Source organism: Euleptes europaea, chromosome 3 (genome assembly GCF_029931775.1).
Source record: "Euleptes europaea isolate rEulEur1 chromosome 3, rEulEur1.hap1, whole genome shotgun sequence".
In the NCBI taxonomy this organism is placed as follows: Eukaryota; Metazoa; Chordata; class Lepidosauria; order Squamata; family Sphaerodactylidae; genus Euleptes; species Euleptes europaea.
Window position 1 is genome coordinate 110,374,239 of NC_079314.1, and position 27,681 is coordinate 110,401,919.

Genomic DNA, 27,681 nt, shown 5'->3' on the forward strand with positions numbered 1-27,681 from the left:
CCCTGGAGGCTCCTTACTTCTCTACTGCCCTACTTCCTGATCCCTCCCACAGTCTTTCCACATCCCTTCTTCTCTTTGTCCTCCTTCAGCCCATTTGCACGTCTTTCTACTATTTCCTTTATTACTCTTGTTTGATTCCCCACTCTTCCACATGAGCGGTGGACTCTTATCTGGTGAACTAGGTTGGTTTCCCCACTCCTCCACATGAAGCTAGTTGGGTGACCTTGGGCTAGTCACAGAACTCTCTCAGCCCCACCTACCTCACAGGGTGTCTGTTGTAGGAAGGGGAAGGGAAGGTGATTGTAACCAAGTTTGATTCTTCCTTAAGTGGTAGAGAAAGTCGGCATATAAAAACCAATTCTTCTTCTTGGCTATACCTACCCTAATCCTTTGGTTTGGATTTTACTTAAAAGGTAGAGAAAGTTGGCATATAAAAATCAATTCTTCTTCTTCTTCTTCGAATCATAGAGTTGGAAGGGACCACTAGGGTCATCTAGTCCAACTTCCTGAATAATGCAGGAAATTCAGAAATATCTTCCCTCCACACCCCCAGTGACCCCTGCTCCATGCTCAGAAGATGGCAAAAAAAAACAACCCTCCAGGATCCCTGGCCCATCTGGCCTGGAGGAAAATTGCTTCTTGACCCCAACATGACGATCAACACTACCCTGGGCCTGCAAGAAAGGGTCACAAGAACTGAACATTGACGCACACCTTCCTGCCCTCCCTTTCATAATCTGCCTAAGTTCACAGAATCAGTATTGCTGACAGATGGCCATCTAGCCTCTGCCTGAAAACCTCTGGCCATCTAGACTCTGCTTAAAAACCTCATGTCTTCTTTCCACTTTTTCTGCCCTTCTTCCCTCTCTGCCCTCAAATCACATAACTACAAGGAATGTCCGAACTCAAACATCAAAATAGAGTCCAGGATACATGTAAATATACTCCTTGAGACCGGAAAGATCCGTCTGATCCGATATCCCCAGAGTGACATCAAAAGACGCTGGACTCTCATCCAAGGTACAATGACCCTCCGATGGACAAACGTGGTTCCTGTGAACCCTTCACTGGGAGAGAGGGAGAACATCCATGTTCCACTCAACATGTCAACTAGCTACGAGGCAGTCCACTGTCCTTGTACTTATGTGATTTAATTATTGTATTGTTTCTGCATGTATGTATATTATTAAACATTTCTAACACAATAGACAATTTTGATAAGTATTCTTAGTGAAGTACTTTCTAATTGTACTTGCGTGAGTACCTGGAAGTTGGCAACCCTAGCAGGGGATCACCAGTAAGTTGTTATTATATGATTGTAAGTTTCTCTGGGGAAATACCTGGAGATTTTGGGGGTAGAACCTGAGGAGGGCAGGGTTTGGGGAGTGGAGGGACTTCGATGCCATAGAGTCCAATTGCCAAAGTGGCCATTTTTCTCCAAGTGAACTGATCTCCATTGGCTGGAGATCAGTTGTAACAGGGGGAGATCTCCAGCTACTACCTGGAGGTTGGCAACCCTAATAGAGGAACAAGCCCTGTTGAAGAAGAATCAGCATGGTCCCTGCAAAGGGAAGTCCTGTCTCACCAACACTCTGAGAATGTTGACAAGCATGCTGATAATGGTGAGCCATTACCAAAGCTTCTGACAAAGTCCCTCACCAAGAGTTCTTGAATCGGGAGATACCTTGTGATTGTGAGAATTAATCAGGCTTGTGCTCGCCACAGACAAATTCAAGTTACTTTGCAAGATCATAATGCATCCTTAAATTTATGACGCATCATACTTGGCTGGCCTCCTCCCCCTGCAATGTGGTATGCAGAACAAAGACAAAACTCCCAGTAATTCTGTGGCGCAGAGTGGTAAGCTGCAGTACTGCAGTCAAAAGCTCTGCTCACAACCTGAGTTCGATCCCGAAGGAAGTTGGTTTCAGGTAGCCGGCTCAAGGTTGACTCAGCCTTCCATCCTTCCAAGGTTGGTAAAATGAGTGCCCAGCTTGCTGGGGGGTAAAGTGTAGATGACTGGGGAAGGCAATGGCAAACCACCCCGTAACCAGAATCTGCCTAATAAACATCGGGAAGTGACGTCACCCCATGGGTCAACTTTACCTTTACCTAATTCCATAAAGCTTCCTAGCAAACATGCAAAAATGGGTTTTTACCTCTGGGGAAGGTAGCTCTGTTGGCATCTCATCATTAATTGTTGAAGTAACCAGTTGGTCCTTGAGAATAGCTTGCATGTAAGCTGCCATGACTTCCTGTTGCTGAGGGCTGCAGTGATTCTCCAGAGATAAAACAATGGGATAGTCCGAGGCCTAAAAATACAAAATAAGAGCTATAGATCCTCTGCATTATACAAGACATGCAAATAAAATGATGCAAAAATAAATGCAGGTGAGGGGAAGGAAGGGAAAGTACCTGTTGGTTACACTGTTCATTACCCTCCAAATTAAAAAAACCCTTAAAGGTTTGTGTTTTTTTAAGTCACCTGACTGTAAATCAGCTCCAGATCATATATCGGAAGGCTGGACAACCAGTTTATGATTTTTGAGGCCAATTTGGCATAAAATAATATATAATATATATACAGGTAGAGTATCCCTTATCCGGACATCCCATATCCACACTTATCAGAAAACCAGACCCTTCGGCCCAGCATTAGGGTTGCCCGGTCCCTCTTCACCACAGGCGGGAGGTTTTTGGGGCAGAGCCTGAGGAGGGTGGGGTTTGGGGAGGGGAGGGACCTCAATGCCATAGAATCCTATTGCCAAAGCGGCTATTTTCTCCAGGCAAACTGATCTCTATCGGCTGGAGATGAGTTGTAATAGCAGGAGCTCTCCAGCTAGTACCTGGAGGCTGGCAACCCTAGCTGGCATGCAGGCAGATCCATGCTGACTGCTTTCAGTGTTTCCTCTCGCCTAAAAAAATGTTTCCTCTCACCCTTTCTATTTGAACTTCAGGATCACACCAACTTGATACTATTGGAGAAAACATATGAAAGAACTTTTGCTATGACCATGTAGACATAGGATATTGATGTATAGATTGTAGAATATTTTGATATGTGATGTTATTTTGGTAGCTCACTAATAGATTATTTTTGCACTTTGATTATAGGTTGTGTCGCTCCTGTACTAATTTCCTAACTATATAGTACCTGGAGGCTGGCAACCCTAGCCGGCATGCAGGCAGATCAATGCTGCCAGCTTTCAATGTTTCCTCTCACCTAAAACAAAAACAAAAACCAGCGTACACTGCAGCATAGGTGGAGACTGATATCCTGCCGCTATTTGTTTCTTGTTGCTGTTGTTTAACAGCTGATACAGGTATCCTGGTGAGTTTGTTACACCTTTGCTTTCTGATGGTTCAATGTACACAAAATTATTTTTAAAATATTGTTTAAAATTAAATTCAGGTTATGTGTATAAAATGTATATAAAATATAAATGAATACAGGTCCCATCCCCAAGATATCTCATTATGTATATGCAAAAATTCCTAAATATTCCAATATACGGAAAGATCTGAAATGCGGACCACTTCTGGTCCCAGGCAGTCCTGATAAGGGATATTCAACCTGTGATATATTGTCTTGCCCATCCCAGCAATATATATATAAAATAGAGTTGGAAGAGACCACCAGGGTCATCTAGTCCAACCCCCTGCACAATGCAGGAAATTCACAACTACCTCCCCCCCACCAGTGACCCCCTACTCCATGCCCAGAAGATGGCCAAGATGCCCTCCCTCTCGTCATCTGCTTAAGGTAATAGAATCAGCATTGCTGACAGATGGCCATCTAACCTCTTCTTAAAAACCCCCAGGGAAGGAGAGCTTTTCACCTCCCGAGGAAGCCTGTTCCACTGAGGAACCGCTCTAACTGTTAGAAAATTCTTCCTAATGTCTAGACGGAAACTCTTTTGATTTAATTTCAACCCGTTGGTTCTGGTCTGACCTTCTGGAGCAACAGAAAACAACTCAGTCAGCACCATCCTCTATATGACAGCCCCTCAAATACTTGCAGTTTCCAAGTGTTGAAGTCCAACACTGAAGAGGAAAGAAGGCATCATGGAGAGTACAAAGCCCTCCCCCATTCCCAAAGGCACACAACTACATGCATGTTTCCTCAATGCACCTACCATAAAAGCATGCCTATGGATCACATAGATGACACTCTTGAAGGTGATTTTGCTTGTTAAGGTATGTCCATGATATACCACGGGCTCGTTGTCTGCTCCATCCCAGCAATCAATTTCAAGACAGCGGCATCCCTTATCGAGGGCACTTCACACACACAAAAAGGAATATCAATACATTAATTTAATCGTAGAAAAGAAAACAAAGTTGCACTTACCTGTAACTGTTGTTCATTGAGCGGCCTTCTGTGCAGGCACACGTTGGGACTGCGCATGCGCAGGCCGGCCACGGGAAAAGATGCTTAGCTGCAAGAAGGATCGGCTCCATGGAGCGCTCCCTCTCCCCTCCGTCAGTGCGGCCTTTCCCACCCCCAAACGGTCACATGATGGAGGGGGGGAAGGAGCACTCTTCCCTCAGTTCTCCAACCTGCCACCATGGAGCACCTCTCCAATGAATCGGAGAGCAGTCCCACAGCGGAGGAGGAGGGAAGGATGTGTGCCTGCACAGAAGACCACTTGATGAACAGCAGTGACAGGGAGGTGCAACTTTTTCAACTCAGTGGCATTGTGCAATCCCGCATTGGGAGAGTAGCAAGCTTGCTCCCCAGGTGGTGGGTGTGGGACTGGTCACCGGAATAACAATTTTAAGACTACTCGGTCCACGGCTGCTCCCTTGCTGGAATCATCTAGTCCAATCCCCTGCACAATGCAGGAAACTCACAACAACCTCCCCCCGCCACACCCTCAGTGGCCAGAAGATGGCCAAGATGCCTTCCCTCTCATCATTTGCCTAAGGCAGGGGTGGGGAACCTTCAGCCCGCGGGCCGGAAACAGCCCACGAGCTCATTTTATCTGCCCCCGGCCTGCCTGCCAAGGGTGAGAGCTCCACAGCCCACCTACCGAGGCCGGGAGCTCCACGGAGCTAACTGTCGCCAGCCAGGGCCTCCTCTCGGCACGTCGGGCTTTGCTGGAAGAAGCGCATGCCGGTTGCCAATAGGGTTGCCAACCTCCAGGTGGTGGCAGGAAATCTCCTGCTATTACAACTGATCTCCAGCCGATAGAGATCAGTTCCCCTGGAGACAATGGCCACTTTGGCCATTGGACACTATGGCATTGAAGTCCCTCCCCTCCCCAAACCCCGCCCTCCTTAGGCTCCATCCCAAAAACCTCCCGCCGGTGGGGAAGAAGGACCTGGCAACCCTAGCCCTGAACCTTCCTCCCCCTCCCAGCTTGCCTGTGTCTGTGTGGCGGGGCGATCCCCTGGCCTACGGTTGCCAGGTCCCTCTTCACCACCGGTGGGAGATTTTTGGGGCGGAGCCTGAGGAGGGCGGGGTTTGGGAAGGGGAGGGACTTCATTGCCATAGAGTCCAATGGCCAAAGTGGCCATTTTCCTCCAGGTGATCTGATCTCTATCGACTGGAGATCAGTTGAATTAGCAGGAGATCTTCTGCTACTACCTGGCAGTTGGCAACCCTACCGAACCCCTATGCCGCAGCCCAACACTGAGGGGGCGGCCGAGACTCGTGCCGCTGGGGCCTCGCCGGCCTGTGCGCTGGCCGCACCGCTGGCTCAGTGAGACCATGTGTGTGTGGCCAGGTTACGGTTGCCAACTGCCAGATAGTAGCAGGGGATCTCCTGCTAATTCAACTTATCTCCAGCCAATAGAGATCAGATCACCTGGAGAAAAATGGCCACTTTGGCAATTGAACTCTATGGCATTGAAGTCCCTCCCCTCCCCAAACTCCTCCCTCTTCAGGCTCCGCCCCCAAAATCTCCCGCGGGTTGCAAAGAGGGTCCTGGCAACCCTAGGCAGGAGGGTGCGTGCATGTGTGTGTGTGGGGGGGGAGTCGGGAAGGCTTCTCTCTTTCTCTCCCTCCCTCCCCTTGCTTTCCTTCCCTCCCTTCTCTTCCTTCCTTTTCTGCATAGCCTCTCCTAGGGTTGCCAACCTCCAGGTGGTGACTGGAGATCTGGCAACCCTAGCCTCAACCCCTCCCTCGCCGGGAGATCTACGCCTGGTATGGCCCCCGAATGATGTTATAAATATGCAAATAGCCCTTGGCAGGAAAAAGGTTCCCCACCCCTGGCCTAAGGTCACAGAATCAACACTGCTGACAGATGGCCATCTAACCTCCTCTTAAAAACCCCAGGGAAGGAGAGCTCACCACCTCCCGAGGAAGCCTGTTCCACTGAGGAACCTCTCTGACTGTTAGAAAATTCTTCCTAATGTCTAGACGGAAACTCTTTTGATTTAATTTCAACCCATTGGTTCTGGTCCGACCCTCTGGGGCAACAGAAAACAACTTGGCGCCATCGTCTATATGACAGCCCTTCAAGTACTTGAAGATGGTTATCATATCCCCTCTCAGTCTTCTCCTCTTCAGCCTAACATACCCTGATGGTAACAAAAATGAGGGACAGTATGCACGTCTCTCATTTTTGTTACCCAGATGTAGAACTTGGCTCTTATCCTTGTTGAATTGCATCTTGTTCACATCCTCCCCCCACCCACACCCACCCCAAAAAAGATATAAATACCTTGAATAGCCCCAGAGATGACTTGGTCCTACAAGCTGGTCAGATATCAGGTAGGTATTGTGTGAAGATGAAATGAAGTAATCACACAGTGGGTAGGTCATGTCTTGATAAACCTTTTTGTGCAGGGATTTAAACAGGTGGCATTCTTCTGAAAGCAAATATCGGACAAAGCCCTCGAAGGACATCTCTTTTTTGTTCTTTACTAAAAAGGAGAATTTTGCATGTTCAAGAGTTAACAGCATTAGGTTCTGGAAATATGCATTTTTTTGGCACTAAACCCAGTTTGGAAGCGTTGTTACATATATATATATGTCCCTTACCTCTAAATTAGAGCCCCGTGGTGCAGAGTGGTAAGCTGCAGCACTGCAGTCCAAGCTCTGCTCGCAACCTGAGTTTGATCCCAATGGAAGTCAGTTTCAGGTAGCCGGCTCTAGGTTGACTCAGCCTTCCATCCTTCTGAGGTCGGTAAAATGAGTACCTAGCTTGCTGGGGGTAAGGGGAAGATGACTGGGGAAGGCGCCGGCAAACCACCCCGTAAACAAAGTCTGCCTAGTAAACATCGGGAAGTGACGTCACCCCATGGGTCAGGAATGACCCAATGCTTGCACAGGGGACCTTTACCTTTTTACCTCTATATTGGCTCAGCCCCATTCTGAAGCTTAAATGTCATAATAGAAGGCATTAACCGCATTCCCTCATGTGCTCGTGACATTTTTTGATTCAGTGGATTTTGAACTGGGCTCCAAAGAGTCTCGTAGTGACTCAAAACCTTACCAGAGATTCCTCCATGAAAAGGACAATGAGAGAAGGCACCCAGAAAGATGCGGAGGGGCAGTGGCTCAGTGGTAGAGCATCTGCTTGGCATGCAGAAGGTCCCAGGTTAAATCCCCCGCATCTCCAGTTAAAAGGACTAGGCAAGCAGGTGATGTGAAAGACCTCTGCCTGAGACCCTGGAGAGCCGGTGCTGGTCTGAGTAGACAATACTGGCTTTGATGGACCAAGGGTCTGATTCAGTATAAGGCAGCTTCATGTGTCCAAAGATGGTTGGCTCACCACTGCCAATTGTCTTCTGTGATGTGCAGAATCATGTCTGTATTTATGGTTGGGTGACACAGTTCAAGGCAGCATGTTATAGCCTGGTCTCGTCAGATCTCGGAAGCTAAGCAGGGTCATCCCTGGTTACTATTTGGATGGGAGATCACCAAGGAATACCAGCGTCGCTAGGCAGAAGAAGGCACTGGCAAACCACCTCTGGTAGGCAGTCTCTTGCCTTGAAAACCCCATGTGTGTGTGTAAAGTGCCGTCAAGTTGCAGCCGACTTATAGTGACCCCTTTTGGGATTTCCAAGGCAAGAGACTAACAGAGGTGGTTTGCCAGTGCCTTCCTCTGCACAGCAACCCTGGACTTCCTTGGTGGTCTCCCATCCAAATACTAACCAGGGCTGACCCTGCTTAGCTTCTGAGATCTGACGAGATCAGGCTAGCCTGGGCCATCCAGGTCAGGGCTGAAAACCCCATAAGGGAGTGCTATAAATTGGCAGCGATTTGACAACACTTTACCCACACAAGCATCTCTACAAACCCCTTTAGTCCCATAACAACAACAGCAGTTGCCTTATAGTGTAGTGGTTAAGAGCAGTGGCTTGGAGCAGTGGATTCTGATCTGGAGAACCGGGTTTGATTCCCTACTCCTCCACATGAGCTGCTGGGGCTAATCTGGTGAACTGGATTTGTTTCCCCACTCCTGCACATGAAGCCAGCTGGGTGACCTTGGGCTAGTCACAGCTCTATCAACCCCACCTATCTCACAGGGTGTTTGTTGTGGGGAGGGGAAGGGAAGGTGATTGTTAGCTGGTTTGATTCTTCCTTAAGTGGTAGAGAAAGTCGGCATATAAAAACCAACTCTTCTTCTTACCTTAACTTACAATTTCATTTTCTTTGTTAGAGCCATATGTGGTTCTGTAGAAACACAGGATGGCGATCCCCTACACTAGAGCGTTGGCAGCTAGCTAGAGAAAAAGATCCTGTCCTGTTAAAAGTGGCTTAATGTATGGAAAGAGGCAGCTGGAGCTTTTCATGGGGTGGAGGTAAATAACCCCACCTGGTAAATTATATCCCTTTAAGCCTCTATGAAAGAGACAGGGTACTTTTCTTCTTCTTCAGGAAGCTGGCAATCCTGAACAAGAACCCTGTGAGGTAGGTTAGGCTGAGAGACTGGCCCAAGGTCACCCAGAAAGCTTATGTGACTGAGTGGAGTTTCAAATCTGGTTCTCCCAGATCCTAGTCCGACATTCTAACCTGTACTCTATGCTACCTCTTGAACCATACCAACCATACTTTTTTTGGAAATAAATCCCATTTAAACCAGCGGTACATGCTTCTGTGTGAATATGGATAAGATCAGACTGTTAATTTCTCTCTCACGCTCTCTGTCTTTCGCATTTTTTCCCTTGCATTGCAAAACTGAATTATAAAAATATAGATTTAGTAACTGTAATTTGAATCCTTGAGTACACGCTTCTCATTTCCCTCCATTTCCTCCATTCGTTGTGATTCATGTCTGCCTAAGCCGCTTTGGGGTCCGAGACGTGTTTATTTCCGCCTTTCGTAAAGAGCTTAGCATATTTTTGCTGCTACCTAAGTACATAGTAATAATAACAATAACATAGATCATACGCAACACAGAGCTATTCAGGACTATTATCCAAGGTTCCACCTCTTACAACCATTGCAATGATGTATTTAACCTATAAATATCATTCAAAGCCTAGGGAGGCCGGATTGTTTCCAATGCTATTAGACACTCAGAATGCACAGGCCAGAGCCTGGGAACCTCATAGGGTTGCCAGGTAGGTCCCTCTTTGCCACTGGCAGGTTTTTGGGGGCAGAGGCTGAGGAGGGTGGGGTTTAAGGAGGGGAGGGACTTCAATGCCATAGAGTCCAATTGCCAAAGCAGCCATTTTCAACAGGGGAACTAATCACTATCAGCTGGAGATCAGTTGTAATAGCAGGAGATCTCTAGCCACCACCTGGAGCTTGGCCACTGGGGATCATAACTGTTCTTCAACCACCATTTTCCCTCTAAAGTTTGAGGCATGTATACAATACCATAATGCAAGAGGCTGCTACTGAGCCTTCTATCGACCATGCTGGGGATGTTGGCGATGATACCGGTGCACTGTGCAGACACGATGCCGGCGCACTGTGGAAGGCCAGCCATGACACCGCAGCCCATCCCCTCCCCCCATTATGTTCAGCAAGTGGAGCAGCATGGCATGGCATGGGTGTGTAGTCACCCATTCTTCCCATCCTGGACACCCCCAAACTTGCACTCTCTTGCACGGACAAGGCTCACACCCTCCCAAAGGTGAGTGGTTTGGACTCAATTCAAAATGTGCACTGTTAGGGGGAAACGGCAGCAAAATAATACATGTGTGTGTGTTTTAGCACTAGGTTTCTCTATATCTGTATGGATGTAGGGCGGATGAAATGTAACTAAAATGAACATTTGTAGAAACGGGTCCCTTGACAAAATTCACATTGATGTGAAACAAAGAGACGTTTATAGACATGCAAGTAGTTCTGCTAGGAGGGTGAGGACTAATAGTTCTGAGAGGAGAGGGGTATTCATGGCTACTGGTAAAAATGGATGTTTGTCATGATGCATACCTGTTCTCTCCAGGATCACAGGAGCATGCCTATTATATTAGGTGCTGTGGAACACAGGCAGGACAATGCTGCTGCAGTCGTCTTCTTTGGGGCCTTCCTAGAGGCACCTGGTTGGCCACCGAGTGAACAGCCTGCTGGGCTTGATTGACCTTGGTCTGATCCAGCTTGGCCTTTCTTATGTTCTTATGACTGTGATACCCAACTGGTGCTGCTGTGCCAGTCAGTTGGCTGCTTTCATATATGGGTGATACACTGGCATCGTCAGCATGCCACTCCATGTTTGGTGGGCTTGGGCAGCAGTGCTGTGGATGCCACTGCAGTTTCTATGTACTCAGCACCTTGGAGTAGGGTCTGTTTTCAAAAATATCTGTTCTCTGTCACAGACAGAATAGGAAGCTGATCAGCAATGCTGGCAATATGCTGGTGAGGGTGACAAGTTAGCATCTGGCATTGGGATGGTTCTGCCCCATTTGACTAGCCTTTGCATCTGGAGAATTTAGTTAGAAATAGTGACCAGGTGCACTTGAAGCTCACTTATCTATTTCTTACTTTCTTTTGTTTCAGCTATTGGTCGACATGGAATATGTGGATCACTGACACAGTAGTGTGAAATGAGGAACTACAAAGATTAAGACTGCGGTAATAATTAAGAGCCCTGACCTGGATGGCCCAGGCTAGCCTGATCTCGTCAGATCTCAGAAGCTAAGCAAGGTCACCCCTGGTTAGTATTTGGATGGGAGACCACCAAGGGAGGCCAGGGTTGCTGGGCAGAAGAAGGCACTGGCAAACCACCTCTGGTAGACTCTTGCCATGAAAACCCCAAAAGGGGTTGCCTGTGACTTGACGGCACTTTACACACACACACAATAATTAAGAAATTCAAACAATTAAAAATAAATAAACGCAATTCAACAAAAACACAGAACAGAACATGCCAACTTACAGAAGAAAGAACTCATGTTAAACATAATGAATGTTACATGGAATGACAAAGATAATGGCAAAACAAACAGGAACAGCTGGGAAGCTGCTAATTTTTTTTATTTGGATTTGGTTCATGTCTACATGTTATGTAGAACACACAAGAATTCAAAGGCCATTTATGCATGGCTGTTTCCTGGCGGTCACCCTGCCGACTACTTCACGGCTTTGATGCATACAAAGTAGTGGGGCCTGACCCATATGCCTGCTTGCTCAGAAATAAGTCCCACTGAGTTCAATGTCATTTACTCCCAAATACAGCATGTGCAAAATTGCAGCCTCGGCTGAATATAATTTATTTATTACATTTACAAATCACTTCTCAACTTAAAAAAAAATCCTAAAGTGGCAAAAAAAAAAAAAAAAGTAAACATAAAGCCAACAAAGAAAACACAGTGAAGCCCGGCAGCCCATTCCTGAAAGGGGGGGGCAGTAAGGCAACAGGCTGGGAGCAGAGGCTTCCCAGACACCAAAAATAAAATAAAAGGAATTCCCTACTGGCGTGGCTGCGCTGGCAGTGGGGTCAGCACAGCTCCACAGCTCACCAACGCCAGCGTGTTTGCCCCCGCGATGGCATAAGTGCCCCTTATCCCAGATTAAAGGGGCACTTATGCCAACGTGGGGTCACACCGGCTCCTAAGGAGCTTCGCCCCCCTCCCTTTAGGGTTGCAGCCTTAATCCTACACAGGTTGCAATAATAGCTGAGGAAAGCAACACTGCTTTTTTTTTTTTTTAATGTAGGTCACTTTTTCCATTGTTTCAAAGAGAACAAACAACTTGACAATTTATCACAATTTGAAGAATTCATACGCCACGTATGGATTAGGATTTCAGGCTGCCTTTATATATAATGGCCACGATCCAGGAGAACAGCACAACAAGGTGTGCTACGGCAGGCCACACGTCTCCCGCACATGATGTGATCCGGAGGAACAATACAGGAGGGAGGAAGGATGCCTGCACCAAATAAATACAACAGTGGCACCCCTACTTTTCCCTAAGAGGTGACAGCGGCTGAAAAGAGAAGGTAGCAGTGGCAACGTTCATCTTGTTACATGTGCCAAAGCGGCCCACAACCACCAGATACACATTACACTCCCACATGCTAAATGCAAGGCCTATTTCTCCCTCTTGCTCTCACTGGACATTTCAGAAAATGCTTGGAGTTGAAGGGAGGGGTTTACACAGTATAAAAATACATCCTAAAGATACATCAAACAAACAAAAATATCCATATTTACTACTATTTTTACATATTTTAAACAAATATTACCCGTCTATACTTTTTTTTAACATATTTTAATACATTAAAAAGTTTTACAACAGGGGTCCCCAACCTTTCTGAGCCGGTGGGCACTTTTGAAATTCTGACATAGGGTGGTGGGCGCAGCCACAAAATAGCTGCCTCGGGGCAGAGCCAGCCACAACATGACTGCAACGGATTACCTTCAGCCACACAGTGAAGATCCTTGTGTTAGGCTGGCAGCTGATGCCAAAGCAACGTGGAAAAAAAAAATCTGCACAGCCAATCAAATCAATGGCCAATCAGAAGCCTTGCTGGGCAAAAGCCACACGTGAGCCCACCCACTCTCTTAAAACACTTTGGTGGGCACCAGAAAAGTTATCGGCAAGCGCCATGGTGCCTACGGGTACCATGTTGGGGGACCCCTGGTTTACATATTTGCTTAATCTTCAAGTGATCACAATAGTTACTGACCATAAGATGCCAGTATCAATTTAATTATGACATTAAAGTTTTAATGTACCTTCTGCTACAGGTTCGTAAGTGTTAATTAGTGCAATGGCTCGTTTTTCACCAGCTCCAAGTTCAAACTGTTCCTTTCTAAGAAATTCAGCTAGTTTTTCTGCAGGTAGGGTTTTCTTGTTAGGCGAATAGGTACAATAGAGTTCATGAAATTCAGGCCTGTGCATGATCGCTCGATAAATTGCCCTGAAATCTTCCATGGTAATAACTCCAGACTTCAGTTTGTCATTTTTCTAAAGAAAAAAGAAATAAGTATAAATTCAATTGTATTTATTTTATTAAAATACTCACAACCCTGCCTTTCCTCATGTCTCAGTGTCGCTTACAAGTCATGTTTAAACATTTTAATAGGCCTTGACAAATTTTCTTTGGCCCCAGGAGCCAAGCCAAAAATTTAGATGCCATTTTTCAGCCTTCGGGTTTTGTATTTTAATGGAGAAGAAGAGTTGGTGTTTATATGTTGACTTTCTCTACCACTTAAGAAAGAATCAAACCGACTTACAATCATCTTCCCCTCCCCTCCCCACAACAGAAAAACTGTGAGGTAGGTGGGGCTGAGAGAGCTCTAACAGAGCTGTGACTAGCCCAAGGTCACCCAGCTGGCTTTGTGTGCAGGAGTGGGGAAACCAACCCGGTTCTCCAGATCAGATTCCACCGCTCTAAAGCACCACTCTTAACCACTACACTACGCTGGCTACTGCAACTCAACTCGTTGAGATGGCTCAATGAAATTTCTAGGTGCCACAGTGACCTGGGATTTGTCAAGCCCCAGATTACAATTTAAAACCAGTACAATAAAACACCAGACACCCTCCCTCCCGGACCAAAATTGCATATGGCAGTATTAATTTAGAACTAAAGGGGTGAGCAGGAGAATCCCTGAGCTTGTCTAAGAAATTAAGCTTTCATTTGAAAATAAAGTTGTCACACAAAAACATGAATCTGCCTTATACTGAATCAGACCCTTGGTCTACCAAGGTCAGTATTGTCTACTCAGACTGGCAGCGGCCCTCCAGTGTCTGAGATGGAGGTCTTCCATATCACCTACTACCTGTTCCTTTTAAAGGGAGACGCCAAGGACTGAACCCTGGGACTTTCTGCATTCCGAACAGATGCTCTATCATTGAGCTACGGCCCCTCCATTGCAAGCCCTCATGACTATGAAGAGAAACCTATACAGCAGAAGAATGTTAGGAAGGGAGAAGCCAGTTGGGAAAACAGAGAACTCTAAATTACAGCTTGGAACTCAACTCCATCTTGTTCCTACAACTGGAATTACACTTGGGAGCAAAGGTCTTCCCAGGGGGAGCTCCCCCCGCTTCAAACCAGAACTTTTTGATGTTGTGAATGGTGAAGGCATCCAATGACCCATCTGTCTCCAGGAGTAACAGAGCACCCACCATCTGATGCCCACTGCCAAGCCAAATCACCCTCCCTTCTGCTTTCTATCTTTCAACCACGTGCAGGTACAGCCAGGGCTCACGTGAAGCTGCCTTCTACTGAATCAGACCCTTGGTCCATCAAAGTCAGTATTGTCTACTCAGACTGGCAGCTGTTCTCCAGGGTCTCAGGCAGAGTTCTTTCACATCATTTGCTTGCCTAGTCCCTTTCACTGGAGATGCCAGGGACTGAACCTGCGACCTTCTGCATGCCAAGCAGAGGCTGTACCCCTGAGCCACAGCTCCCTCCCAGCCCCTCCATCTGAAAGGTTTTTAACTGTCTCAATCATAAATTGTTTCAGAGCTTAGCCATGCTGTTCTGCAGTAGAACGGCTAGATTTAAGTCCAGCAGCACCTTCGATACCAACAAGATATAGGGCAGTATGAGCTTTTGAGAGTCAAAGGCATCTGACAAAGGGAGCTTTGACTTTGAAAGTTTACATCCCAAAAATCTTGTTGATTCCTGAGGTGCTACTGAACTGGAATCTAGCTAGCATAAACTGTTTCATAAAGAGGAAACACTACCAAAGGGCAAAAATAAACCAAGGAGACAGATGTGTCTCATGGCAGAGTAAGTACTTCTAATTGAACAGTAATGGGGAAATTTGCCCATGCAAAATAACTCTCTGTTCAGGAAGAACTGAGAATTTTAAATTTGGCATGTGATAAATTTACTTTAAAAGCTATGGAGCACTGAACACAAATGTGTGTGTGTTAAGTGCCGTCAAGTCGCTTTTGACTCATGGCGACCCTATGAATGAAAGTCCTCCAATATGCCCTATCTTTGACAGCCTTGCTCAGATCTAGCAAACTGAGGGCTGTGACTTCCTTTATTGAATCAATCTATCTCTTGTTGGGTCTTCCTCTTTTCCTGCTGCCCTCAACCTTTCCTAGCATGACTGTCTTTTCAAGTGACTCTTGTCGTCTCTTGATGTGACCAAAATATAATAGCCTCAGTTTAGTCATTTTAGCTTCTTGTTTAAAAAATATAAAGCATTTCTCACCTTGAACAGCTTTTTCACGTGAACATAGTCATAAGAGACATTAAAGTTATTGAGCAGTTGCAAGGTCTGGTCTATATTGATCTTGCCACACATAAACTCAGTGGTGATTTTGTCTAAGAACCATGTAAATAAGAGGAAGTTGAGGAATTTTTGAACAAGCAGAGGCTGTCTTCATAATGCAGATACCCGTATATACTCGAGTATAAGCCGACTTGAATATAAGCCGAGGCACCTAATTTTACCACAAAAAACTGGGAAAACTTATTGAGTATAAGCCTAGGCTGGGAAATGCCGCAGCTACTGGTAAATTTCAAAATAAAAATAGAAACCAATAAAATTACATTAATTGAGGCATCAGTAGGTTAAATGTTTTTGAATATTTATTTCAAAGAAAAACAGTAAACTAGCTCTGTAAGTGGAAAAGGGGGTCAACAAAAACAATATGGTATCAACAATAACTTTAAAAGCACAAAAACCTTAGCTCAATCAGCAACCAAGCTAAAACACAAGAGTTAAAATCCTTCAAAACTGGATTCCTCCTCATCATCTGTATGTCCAAACAGAGCTTCAGCTGTAGCTGGTGTGAGGTTATCAACATAGACATTGTCATCATCACTGAGTTCGCAGTCATCACCATCCCTGCTGTCGTTCTCATACAAAGCGCTGTCTTCACTGCCATCCATAGCATTACTAATGCCACATTTCTTGAAGGCGCGTTACACCATGTCCTCTGGAATCTCTTCCCATGCATCACGAACTCACTTTGCTATCAATTCTATGTCGGGCTTCATCAGATTTCCAACTTTTGTCAGTCGGGCTTGACCAGATGAGATCCATTCATGCCACATCTTTCGCACATGGTCTTTGAAAGGTTTATTTAAACACATATCTAGGGGCTGCAATACAGATGTAAGCCCACCTGGAATAACGGCCAGAGTAACTTGAGAAGACTTTGCCAATTTTTTTATGTCATCAGATGTGTGGCCTCTGAACATATCCCAAACTAGCAATGATGGTTTTTTCTTTAAGGCTGCTCCTGGTCGTCCGTTCCAAATTTCTTCCAGCCATTTTTTAGTCCCGTCTTCATCCATCCAGCCTTTAATATGTGCGTGCACTGTAATTTGTGATGGGAATTTGACCTTTTTAGGCAAGGTTTTTCTTTTAAAAATAATGACAGGCCGCAGCTTAGTTCCATTAGCCAAACATGACAGAACGACTGTGAAATGGTTTTTTTTTTCATTTCCTGTGGTTCTGAGTAAAATAGTTTTGTCTCCCAAACTTGCCACAGTTCTGTTGCTTGGAAGATCAAAGGTCATAGGTGTTTCATCCATATTCCCAATATCTCCCAGGTCATAGTTATGCATCCTTCTTTGTTTTATGATGAATGAATGGAATGACATCACTTTTTCATCAAGGTCTTTTGGCAACTTCTGTGAAATCTTTGTTCTTTGCCGCAAACATAGGGCAAACCTATTCATGAAGCGGGTACACCATCCTGCTGACGCAACAAAATTCTCAATGCCTGGTGCTTTTAATTTGTCGTCTTTAGCCATTTGAAGGGCACGTAAGCGAATTCCCATGCAGCAACCATTTTGACGACACTCCATAACCCATTTATGCAATTCAGTCTCTAGAGCCCCATATGAAGTCGTTAAACCACGTCGAGCTTTTTTTGCCTTTGGAATCTTTTCCAAGTCAGCTTTCTTTTTCCGCCACTCCCTCACTTGTTTTCCGTCAACACAAAATTCCCTACTTGCAATACTGTTATTGCTTTCTTTTGCTCTTGACTCAACCTTAAGTTTGAAATTAGCTTCGTATGACCTGCGTTTTTGTTTTGGTCCAGGATTAGAAGTATTGGGATCCATTTGTAACAGGATAAAAAAAAGACTTTGAAAAAGGTGTGCTAACGCAACACATGCAATAACACAGTGCGTACACAATGCAGCGGGTATATTATGAGCCCTAACACAGGCTGCTCTATGCAAGCATAGTCAACACTGGGTCCAGATGGGGGTTAATAAGAAAATAAAAAATAAAAAATAGCAGACTAAGTACTGTAAATAAATATAGCAGACTAAGTACTGGGTGTACGGCGTGGCCTTGGAGGCTGGCAACCCTAGCCCCGCACGGCGTACTTGGGGCAGGTCTTGCCTTCACATGCTCCGGGTGGCGGCAGCATCTCCAGCGTTGGGCGGCTCCTGACGACCCCGCCCCTCCCACGGCGCAGAGTCTCCGCGGTCCCGCCTGGTCCACAGGGGGGCGCCTCTCCTCCCGGGGTGTCCGGGTCTCCGCGGGCGTTGCAGGGAGGCGCCTCGCCGGGCGGCGGCATTGTCCTCCTGCCGGCCCTGCCCCCAGCCGCTGCGTCCGGGCCTCCCGTGGAGCTGCTGCCCAGTAAGTGCAGCCGGAACGGGGGGGGGGGGTGCCGGCCGCCGACCCAGGACAGTGGGACCCTCATTCGAGTATAAGCCGAGGGGGGCTTTTTCAGCATAAAAAATGTGCTGAAAAACTTGGCTGATACTCGAGTATACACGGTAATTGTTTTATGTTATGAGACAATTCCCATGAACAAAATAATAATTTCACGTTACCCTACGACCAGTACCAACTGGCTTGAGCATATTGAACTAGACGAGGTAATACTTAGTAAGTAGGCCAAAACGGACTTAAATCCTAGAATCTCATCGAAGCTCAGTCAGGGATCCAGTTCCCAAAATGTCTACAGAACAGCAAAGCTCTATGGAATGGCTAAAAAAAGTAAGAAGGCGATTTGTCTTTTTCTTTTACAGATGTTTACTAAAGCAGCAGTAGTCTTTCAAAATGTTAAGAAGATGTCACGTTTCTTGCAAGGGAAACTTTTCATAATACTAAAAGTGACACATTTCTGAATAAGCCCTTTGGTTACAAAAAATGGGTGCAGATTTTCCTATATTGGCACTCTCCTGGAGTTGGAACTCTTCTTAATAATAATATGATTTGCTTATTTACTTGCACAACATAACTATATATTATACACACAGTTTATTTTTACTGTAAGTCATCTTGGATGCTCTGTTTAAGTAGAACAGTGAGGTGCAAATTACATGGATGTTTTAGTGTATTCATGTATTTGCACCTCACTGTTCTACTTAAACAGAGCATCTAAGATGACTTACAGTGAAAATAAACAGTACAACAAAATAACATAGAATATAAATATGAAAAGTAGCACAAGGAGATCCTATTCCAACGCACAAGGTTTAGGTGTCAGGTACCTAGAATCTTTCAACCTTAATTCCCCCTTGTTAAAACATAAGTAAGAGTAAACTACCCTACCAAGTTGCTGTTGAGAGCCAATCGATAGTTTGTAAAGCTCAGCAAACTGAAAATGGTATATGAATGAAGCCAATAGTATCTTTAAAAAAAAAAAGCTAATAGTATCTTATGCTAGTTGATGGACCGTTCTGTTGGAAGACGGTCCAGGCTACATGTAAGCTTGCTTTTTACATGGACACCTGTCCTCTGGGTGACCACCAGGCATCTTATATATTCTTCCAGAAATCAGAGGAAGGTGACTGGAGGCTTATTGTGCCTCAGGAATGACGGACCTGAGGAATCAACGCTGATTCTTTAACCTTAGGAAGATCATGAGAGGGAGGACACCTTGGCCATCTTCTGGGCATGAAGTAGGGGTCACTGGGGGTGTGGGGGGGGAGGTAGTTGTGCAGGGGGTTGGACTAGATGACCCTAGTGGTCCCTTCCAACTCTATGATTCTATGACCGCTCTCCTGTGCAAAGGAACCTTTCATTGGGGGAGGAGTGCACACAATCTCTCACATTTTCACCTGGTTTTTAGGAGTTTTTAGTCTGCTCCTGCCCCACCCCCATAAAATCTACACACTGCATTTTTATGCAGGTGCGTTTTTGAGAAGTCATTCATATATTTCTAAGCAACTTCAAAACCTGCTGACTGGGAAGCGGGATGTCAATTCCATGTCATGGTTATTTCCTCCACCAGCAGGGAGATTTCAGCAAGCTGTTGCGCGCTTGTGTGTATACACAAGCCCCCCCATTTTTTTTTTACTTTTAACCCCACCCAGTTCAGTGCAGTGTATTGGGTTTTTGACAGTACCCCATAGATCTCCCGGTAATAATTGGCTTCCAGACTGCCAGGGAAGGAATTTCTGCCTAGCTACAAGCCTGCTCTGTGCACTGGGTCACTGGGCTAAGAGCCATAGAGTGTCAGAGTGAACGATAAACAATGATAGGAGAAACTGGATGAAACGGCAACTGTCCTGAGTCGCCTTTCTGTCTGTAATACAGTCAGAGATGCATCCCTTGTGGATGTATCGCCATAACTTGAATTTGGATCAATCTCTCTTCCCCAGTATAATCGGGACTCAGGGATTTCTGCCCATTAGGGCCTCTGAGTCAGCAGCTGCAAACAAACGGTTTCCTTGATCACGACCTTGGGTCTCCCTCTCCCCCGCGAACCCCTGTTTGACTGCGGCAGGTTCTCCCTTTGAGCCTCACAACAGCCTTGCAAGGTCGATCGGGCGCCCAGAGAGCGGGGAAGCCACGAGGCTCGGGGCCGAAGGGGGACTGAGACGCGGACCTCCGCACTCCACACTGCCAAGGCAGACAGGGACACTCCCTGAAGGGTTGGGGTTTTTTTTGGGGGGGGGGGAAGGGAGAACCTCCCCTGTCCCTGCTCTTGGAGTAAGGATATTTGTTCTCCATGGCGCCGCCGTCGTGGTGGTCGCCTCCTCCTCAGCATGGCCCTCGGCGTCTGCTCCTCACTGCGGTGGTCTCGGCAGCTCCCAGCGCGGCATGCCCTCCCCAAGCACCCACCCACCCATCCAGGCGTCGCCCCCCTGGCGCGCGCCACAGCCCTCTACCGCCGGGCAGCAGGCGCCCCGACGGCGCGCGCTGCCGCCACGTGGAGGGGGGTTCCGTGACGTCACAAACACCTGGAGGCGGGAGGGGGAACTCCCCGGCTCCCGCCTGGCCTTGTCCCCGCCCCCGGCCCGCCACACACACACATCCCCCAATCAGGCCAAGGCGCGCGCCGCTCCGCGTTCCCTCGTCCAATCCTAATCCTGCCCGCGTCTCTTCACGCCCCGCCTCCGTGATCTCCGAGGCCGTTCTGCTCCTCCTCCGGCTCCCGCGCCTTCCTGGAGTTTTTGCTTGAGCCGGTTGCCCGCGTTTAATTTGTTTCAAGCTTTGTACGGCTTTGCCTTAAGCCCTGCGAGGCTATTAGTGGGATTTAACACGTTTTTAATTTTATTTGGTTGGTTTTTGAATTAATGCAATTCTTGGGCTGAGACAATTTTTGTTTTGATATTATTTTGTTATTTGAGCCATAACCTCCAGGTATTCGCAGGAGATCTCCTGCTATGGCAACTGATCTCCAGCCGATAGAGATCAGTTCGCCTGGAGAAAAATGGCCGGTTTGGCAATTGGACTCTATGGCATGGAAGTCCCTCCCCTCCCCAAATCCCGCCCTCCTCAGGCTCTGCCCCAAAAACCTCCCGCCAGTGGCGAAGAGGGAACTGGCAACCCTAGTTGGGAAATACCTGGACGTTTTGGGGCGGAGCCTGAGGAGGGCAGGGTTTGGGGAGGGACTTCAATGCCAGAGAGTCCAATTGCCAAAGCAGCCATTTTCTCCAGGTGAACTGGTCTCTTATCAGCTGGAGATCAGTTGTAATAGCGGGAGATCTCCAGCTACTACCTGGAGGTCGGCAACCCTCCCTGAGGAGAGTAGGGCTTGGGGAGGGGAAGAACTTCAGTGGGGTATAATGCCATAGAGTCCACCTTCCAAAACAGCCATTTTCACCAGGGGAATTGATCTCTGTTCCCTAGAGATCAGTTGTGACAGCAGGAGAGCTCCAGACACCACCTGGAGGTTGGCAACCCTAAATGACTACAGGAATCCATTCCCCTGGTGGAAATGGCTGCTTTGGAAGGTGGACTCTATGGCATTGTACCCTGCTGAGTTGCCCCCTCCCCAACCCCCTCTCTCCAGGCTCCACTCAGAAATCTCCAAGAATACCCTAACCCACAGTTGGCAACCTTATCTCTGGGGTGGGTAGGGGGTCATGCAAATCACTATTCATGCACGGTGATGTTTTTCTTCACACAAGCCCTCTTTTAAAAAAATTCTAAAGTTCACACTTTGTTGGACATGTCTTTATTTATATTAGTGATTTAAAATACTTATAAAAGGTAAAGGTAGTCCCCTGTGCAAGCACCGGGCCATTCCTGACCCATGGGGTGACGTCACTGAAACAACTTTTAAAATGCTTAATATACATCAGGGTGTTAGGAATTTGAAACCAATGTAAGCAATCACTGGGGTGAGGTCTCAGTTCAATAGCCGAGGATTTGCTTGGTATGCAGAAGGTCCCAGGTTCAATCCTTGGCATCTCCAACTTAAAAGAATCAGAGAGCAGGTGAAATGAAAGACCTTTACCTGAGACCCTGGAGAGCTGCTGCCAGTCAGTAGAGAATACTGACCTTAGTAGACAAATGGTCTGATTCAGTATAAGGCAGCTTCATGCGTTCTTACAACCACAAAAGCAACAACATCGTGCCAAAACTGCTCACAGAATGAAAGACGAACTGTTCCACCAAAACAAACCCACTGGCAGTCCAATGTTACCTTAACAGAAAGCGCTGGCAAACGAAATTGATTTATAGCAATTTAAAGCTAGCAAAGTAGACGTCACACCTCCTGGCTCCTCCAACAAACTATTCACATGTGTTGGTGAGCCGGTTAGGCTGATCAAACAGTCCCGAGGAAGGAAGGAAGGAAGGAAGGAAGGAAGGAAGGAAGGAAGGAAGGAAGGAAGGAAGGAAGGAAGGAAGGAAGGAAGGAAGGAAGGAAGGAAGAAAGAAAGACCTTAGGAGTAAGGGTTGCCAACCTCCAGGTGGGGACTAGCGATCTCCTGGATTTCCAGACTGCAGAGATCAATTCCCGTGGAGAAAATGGCAACTTTGGAGGACAGGCTCTATGGTATACCATAGATTCTAGATAAAATCCCCCCACACACACACAAGCACTGCCTCCAAATCTCCAGGAATTTCCCAGGCCGCAGTTGGCAACTCTTATTTTACCAGGAGTGGCACAGAATGGAGCCATGTGCTGCAACTACACCATTCCTATGACATCCAGTGTGGCGTAGTGGTAAGAGTGTCAGACCTGGGAGAGTTCACCACCCAGAGTTGACAGCCCTGCATAGGATGGGTGCAGCTATTACATGAATGAACATAAGAAACTGTCTTGTACAGAGTCACAGAACTGGCCCATAATGTGAGCTCAGGCAAAATAAGGCCTTTCCCAGCATATATGATCCAAGATCCTTTTTATCTGGAGATGCAAGGGCTGAATGTGATTTACATGATCACTGGTTTACCTATCACAGGATTGTCTACTCTTACTGCTGGTAGCACTCTAGGATCTCTGACAGAGCGAGCAAGATAGAATCATAGAGCTGGAAGGGCCACTAGGGTCATCTAGTCCAACCCCCTGCACAATGCAGGAAATTCACAACTACCTCCCCCCCCACACCCTCAGTGACCTTTACTCCATGACCAGAAGATCTTTATCAGTACCTGCCCTCTAAGATCCTGTGACTGAAAATGCTTGAACTTCTCCTCTAGTAATTCTGTCTACAAGTGAATTTACGTTTTTGGAAACATAATGATGAGTTGTTATCAGCAATATAGGTCTTTTAACAAAACGAAAATTGGAGTTCTCAGAGGCTGAACATTGATTCCAACTCATAACATTGGATGAAACTTGAAGGAGCAATTATTCCAAGCCCAGGGTTCAACAGCTGCTAAACAAAGGCATTCCCAGCATGTGTTAATCCGTATGGAGGAACATAAGAAGAGCTTTGCTGGATCAAGCTAAAAAGTCTATTTAGTCCAACATCTTGTTTCCGTGGTGACTCTTGGAAGCTCTCAAAAGCGGCATGCAAACAACAGCCTTCCCTTGTTATTTGATATTTGGAAGTACCCTGCTTCTTAACTTGGAGGTTCCATCTTTCCAATCCTTCATTAGTTTGTCCACTCTTGAAAGCTATCCAAGACAGTCTCCAATAGTACCATTTTGTGACAGCACATTCCACAAGTGAATTATTCATTGTGACAGGAAGCACTTAGTTTTGTTTCTCCAGAATCTACTGCGTCAGTTTCACAAGGTGCCCGAGTTACCGTATCATGGTAGATGGAAGAAAAAAAAACTCTATCTGGTTTTTATCTGGAGAGCCAGCATATTGGAGTGGTTAAGAGTGGTGGACTGTAATCTGGAGAACCGGGTTTGATTCCCCACTCCTCCATATGAGCAGAGGACTCTAATCTGGTGAACTGGGTTGGTTTCCCCCCTCCTACACATGAAGCCAGCTGGGTGACCTTGGGCTAGTCACAGTTCACTTCGAGCTCTCTCAGCCTCACCTACCTCATAAGGTGTCTGTTGTGGGGAGAGGGAGGGAAGGAGATTGTAAACCGATTTGATTCTCCTTAAAAGGTAGAGAAAATTGGCATATAAAAACCAACTCTTCTTCTTTTCTAAAGCATGCATAATGTTATAAACTCATCTTGTCCCTTCTTTAGATGCTTTTTTCCTCTTCTCTAATCCCTTTACAATAATAAATTGTCCCCTTTCATGTATTTTGCAACTCCAGGATTTTAATCACATCTGTACAGTAACAAGTGTGGCCAATCTTGCCTGTACAGCTGAAATATCATGACGTCGATCAAGCCCGAGAAATCTTTTTAGACAGGATCCAGAAGTTTGTAGCAATAACAATAATTACTTAATTATGCAATTTGTTTTATTACTGTTATCACATTATATCTCACAACTCAACATGATGTCCATGGCTGAATGGGGATTTGAATTCAGTTCCAAGAAAAAACAGTGTTGCATCTGCTAATAAACCACAAAAGCTTTGCTAACCTCTAGCACAAGGGCTGTTTGCCTCTGTATGGGGCTGTAGAGAGACTGGTGAACCACTAGTCAGTTTCTGATGAGCCATCGTCCACCTGTTGGTTGCTGCATTAGTTGGATCTTCATCTGATTCCACATGGCACTTAAACTGTTATTAAATAAGAGTTCATAGTCAGGATCTCTTAACAGTGAAGTCATAACTAATCGGTGCTAACTGATCGTTAATATCTACTCTTGCTTGGTAAATCAGGAGTTCTAGGGAAAAGAAAGTCGATTTGGAAGGGTCAGACCTCCCCAGCCCCAGGCTACTTCATGCATTTTAATTTTGATTTGTAATCAAGCCTTTTGTTCTGCATCCATCATTCCCAACCATGTTTAGACCTTTTAGGGTTGCTGAGAACATGGGTTGCAGTGAATGTCTTGTATTGAGAGCCAGTGTGGTGTGAGAGCCAGCGTGGTGTAGTGGTTAAGAGCGGTAGTTTGGAACGGTGAATCTGGAGAACCGGGTTTGATTCCTCACTCCTCCACATGAGCTGCGGATTCTAATCTGGTGAACTGGATTTGTTTCCCCACTCCTGCATACAAAGCCAGCTGAGTGACCTTGGGCTAGTCACAGCTCTCTTAGAGCTCTGTCAGCCCCACCTACCTCACAGGGTGTCTGTTGTGGAGAGGGGGAGGGAAGGTGATTATAAGCCGGTTTGATTCTTCCTTAAGTGGTAGAGAAAGTCGGCATATAAAAAACAACTCTTCTTCTTCTATAATTTTCAGTCAAGTATTCAGATCATGACCATAGTCTTTAGACCACGGACCTAAACTATCATACCATGATAACTGCCAAGTCTAACAGGTGGTCCTCAGCAATCTACTTCAGAACACATCATTAACTAAATGTCTTGGATGGGAAATCTGAGGAATTGGTTAATCAGAAGTTTAGATAAGCGGGAGTGACCCCTGGGGTGACATCACATCACAACGTTTTCTAGGCAGACTATTTTAAGGGGTGGTTTGCCATTGCTTTCACCAGTCGTCTACACTTTACCCCCAGTAAGGTGGATACTCATTTTACCGACCTTGGGAGGATGGAAGGCTGAGTCAACCTTGAGCCGGCTACCTGAAACTGACTTCCGTTGGAATTGAACTCAGGTCGTGAGCAGAGTTTGGACATCAGTACTGCAGCTTACCACTCTGCGCCACGGGGCTATTAGTGCTTTTTATAGAAGATAACAAATACTGACTCTAAGGGACCCATATTCAGTTCAGGTAATCAGGGGACCTGGTCAACCAAGGTTCAGCTAATGGAGTGCCACTGAAATTCTCCATTAACTCTGTCGTAGCATATATGTGACAAGGTACTCCAACATGGTAGAGATTTTGTTGAGATAGATTGTGATAAATCGAGATCTTGTGGATCATAAATTAGACACACACACCAAGTTCAAGACATAAGACATAAGAACATAAGAAAGGCCCTGCTGGATCAGACCAAGGTCCATCAAGTCCAGCAGTCTGTTCACACAGTGGCCAAACAGGTGCCTTTAGGAAGCCACAAACAAGATGACTGCAGCAGCACCATCCTGCCTGTGTTCCACCGCACCCAAAATAATAGGCATGCTCCTCTGATACTAGAGAGAATAGGTATGCAGTATGACCAGTATCCATTCTAATAGCCATGAATACCCCTCTCCTACATGAATATGTCTACTCCCCTCTTAAAGCCCTCCAAGCTGGCAGCCATCACCACATCCTGGGGCAGGGAGTTCCACAATTGAACTATGCGTTGTGTGAAAAAATATTTCCTTTTATCTGTTTTGAATCTCTCGCTCTCCAGCTTTAGCAGATGACCCCATGTTCTAGTATTACGGGAGAGGGAGAAAAACATCTCCCTGTCCACTCTCTCCAAACCATGCATACTTTTATAGACCTCTATCATGTCTCCCCTCAGCCGCCTTCTTTCCAAGCTAAACAGCCCTAAGCGTTTTAACCGCTCCCCATAGGACAGTTGCTCTAGTCCCTTAATCATTTTGGTTGCTCTTTTCTGCACCTTCTCAAGCTCTGTAATATCCTTTTTTAGGTGTGGTGACCAGAACTGTACACAGTATTCCAAGTGTGGTCTCACCATAGATTTGTACAAGGGCAGTATGATATCAGCAGTTTTATTCTCTATTCCTCGTCTAATTATGGCCAGCATGGAATTTGCCTTTTTTACAGCAGCCGCACACTGGGTTGACATCTTCATTGAGCTATCCACTACCACCCCAAGATCCCTTTCTTGGTCTGTCACTGCCAGCACAGATCCCATCAGTGTATATGTGAAGCTGGGATTTTTTGCCCCAATATGCATCACTTTACACTTACTCACATTGAATCTCATTTGCCATTTTAATGCCCATTCTTCCAGTACGCAGAGATCCTTCTGGAGCTCTTCACAGTCCGATTTTGTTTTAACTACCCTAAATAATTTGGTGTCATCTGCAAACTTGGCTACTTCACTGTTTAACCCCAACTCCAGGTCATTGATGAACAGGTTGAAAAGCACAGGTCCCAACACAGATCCCTGAGGCACCCCACTGCTCACATCCCGCCATTGTGAGAACTGACCATTGATTCCTACTCTCTGCTTCCTATTTTTCAGCCAGCTCTCAATCCATAAGAGGACTTGTCCTCTTATCCCATGACTATGAAGTTTGCTTAGCAGTCTTTGGTGGGGGACTTTGTCAAAAGCTTTTTGGAAATCCAAATGCACAATATCCACAGGCTCATTCCTGTCCACATGCTTACTGACGCTATCAAAAAACTCTAATAGGTTAGTGAGACAGGACCTACCCTTACAGAAGCCATGTTGGGTTTTGCCCAGCAGACGTTGCCCTTCTATATGCTTGGCAATTTTATCTTTAATAATGCTTTCCACTAATTTACCCGGAACAGACGTTAAGCTAACTGGCCTGTAATTTCCTGGGTCCCCCCTGGAACCTTTTTTATAAATGGGTGTTACATTGGCCATTCTCCAGTCCTCTGGTACAGAGACTGATCGAAGGGATATATTACATATTTTTGTTAGAAGTTCAGCAATTTCCCATCTGAGTTCTTGAAGAACTCTAGGATGAATACCGTCTGGTCCCTGTGACTTGTTAGTTTGCAGTTTGTCTAGACCAGGGGTCTCAAAACTGCGGCTCCAGAGCCGCATGCGGCTCTTTGGCCCGTTGAGTGCGGCTCTCCTAACTTGGTTC

At 46.1% G+C, this 27,681-nt stretch overlaps 1 protein-coding gene across 1 annotated transcript in view; it reads right to left on the minus strand.

Annotated features, from left to right (window-relative positions):
* LOC130474910 (1-phosphatidylinositol 4,5-bisphosphate phosphodiesterase zeta-1-like) overlaps positions 1 to 16,208 on the minus strand; it is a 40,536-nt gene extending 24,328 nt beyond the window's left edge. Inside the window, exons 1-6 of the mRNA XM_056846602.1 lie at positions 16,087 to 16,208; positions 15,526 to 15,694; positions 13,084 to 13,315; positions 6,669 to 6,870; positions 4,137 to 4,281; positions 2,160 to 2,312 (exon numbers count right to left, since the gene is read on the minus strand). Coding sequence (XP_056702580.1) covers positions 2,160 to 2,312; positions 4,137 to 4,281; positions 6,669 to 6,870; positions 13,084 to 13,315; positions 15,526 to 15,694; positions 16,087 to 16,208 — 1,023 coding nt within the window. The remainder of the gene's footprint in view (positions 1 to 2,159; positions 2,313 to 4,136; positions 4,282 to 6,668; positions 6,871 to 13,083; positions 13,316 to 15,525; positions 15,695 to 16,086) is intronic.
* Between the last annotated feature and the right edge of the window lie 11,473 nt (positions 16,209 to 27,681).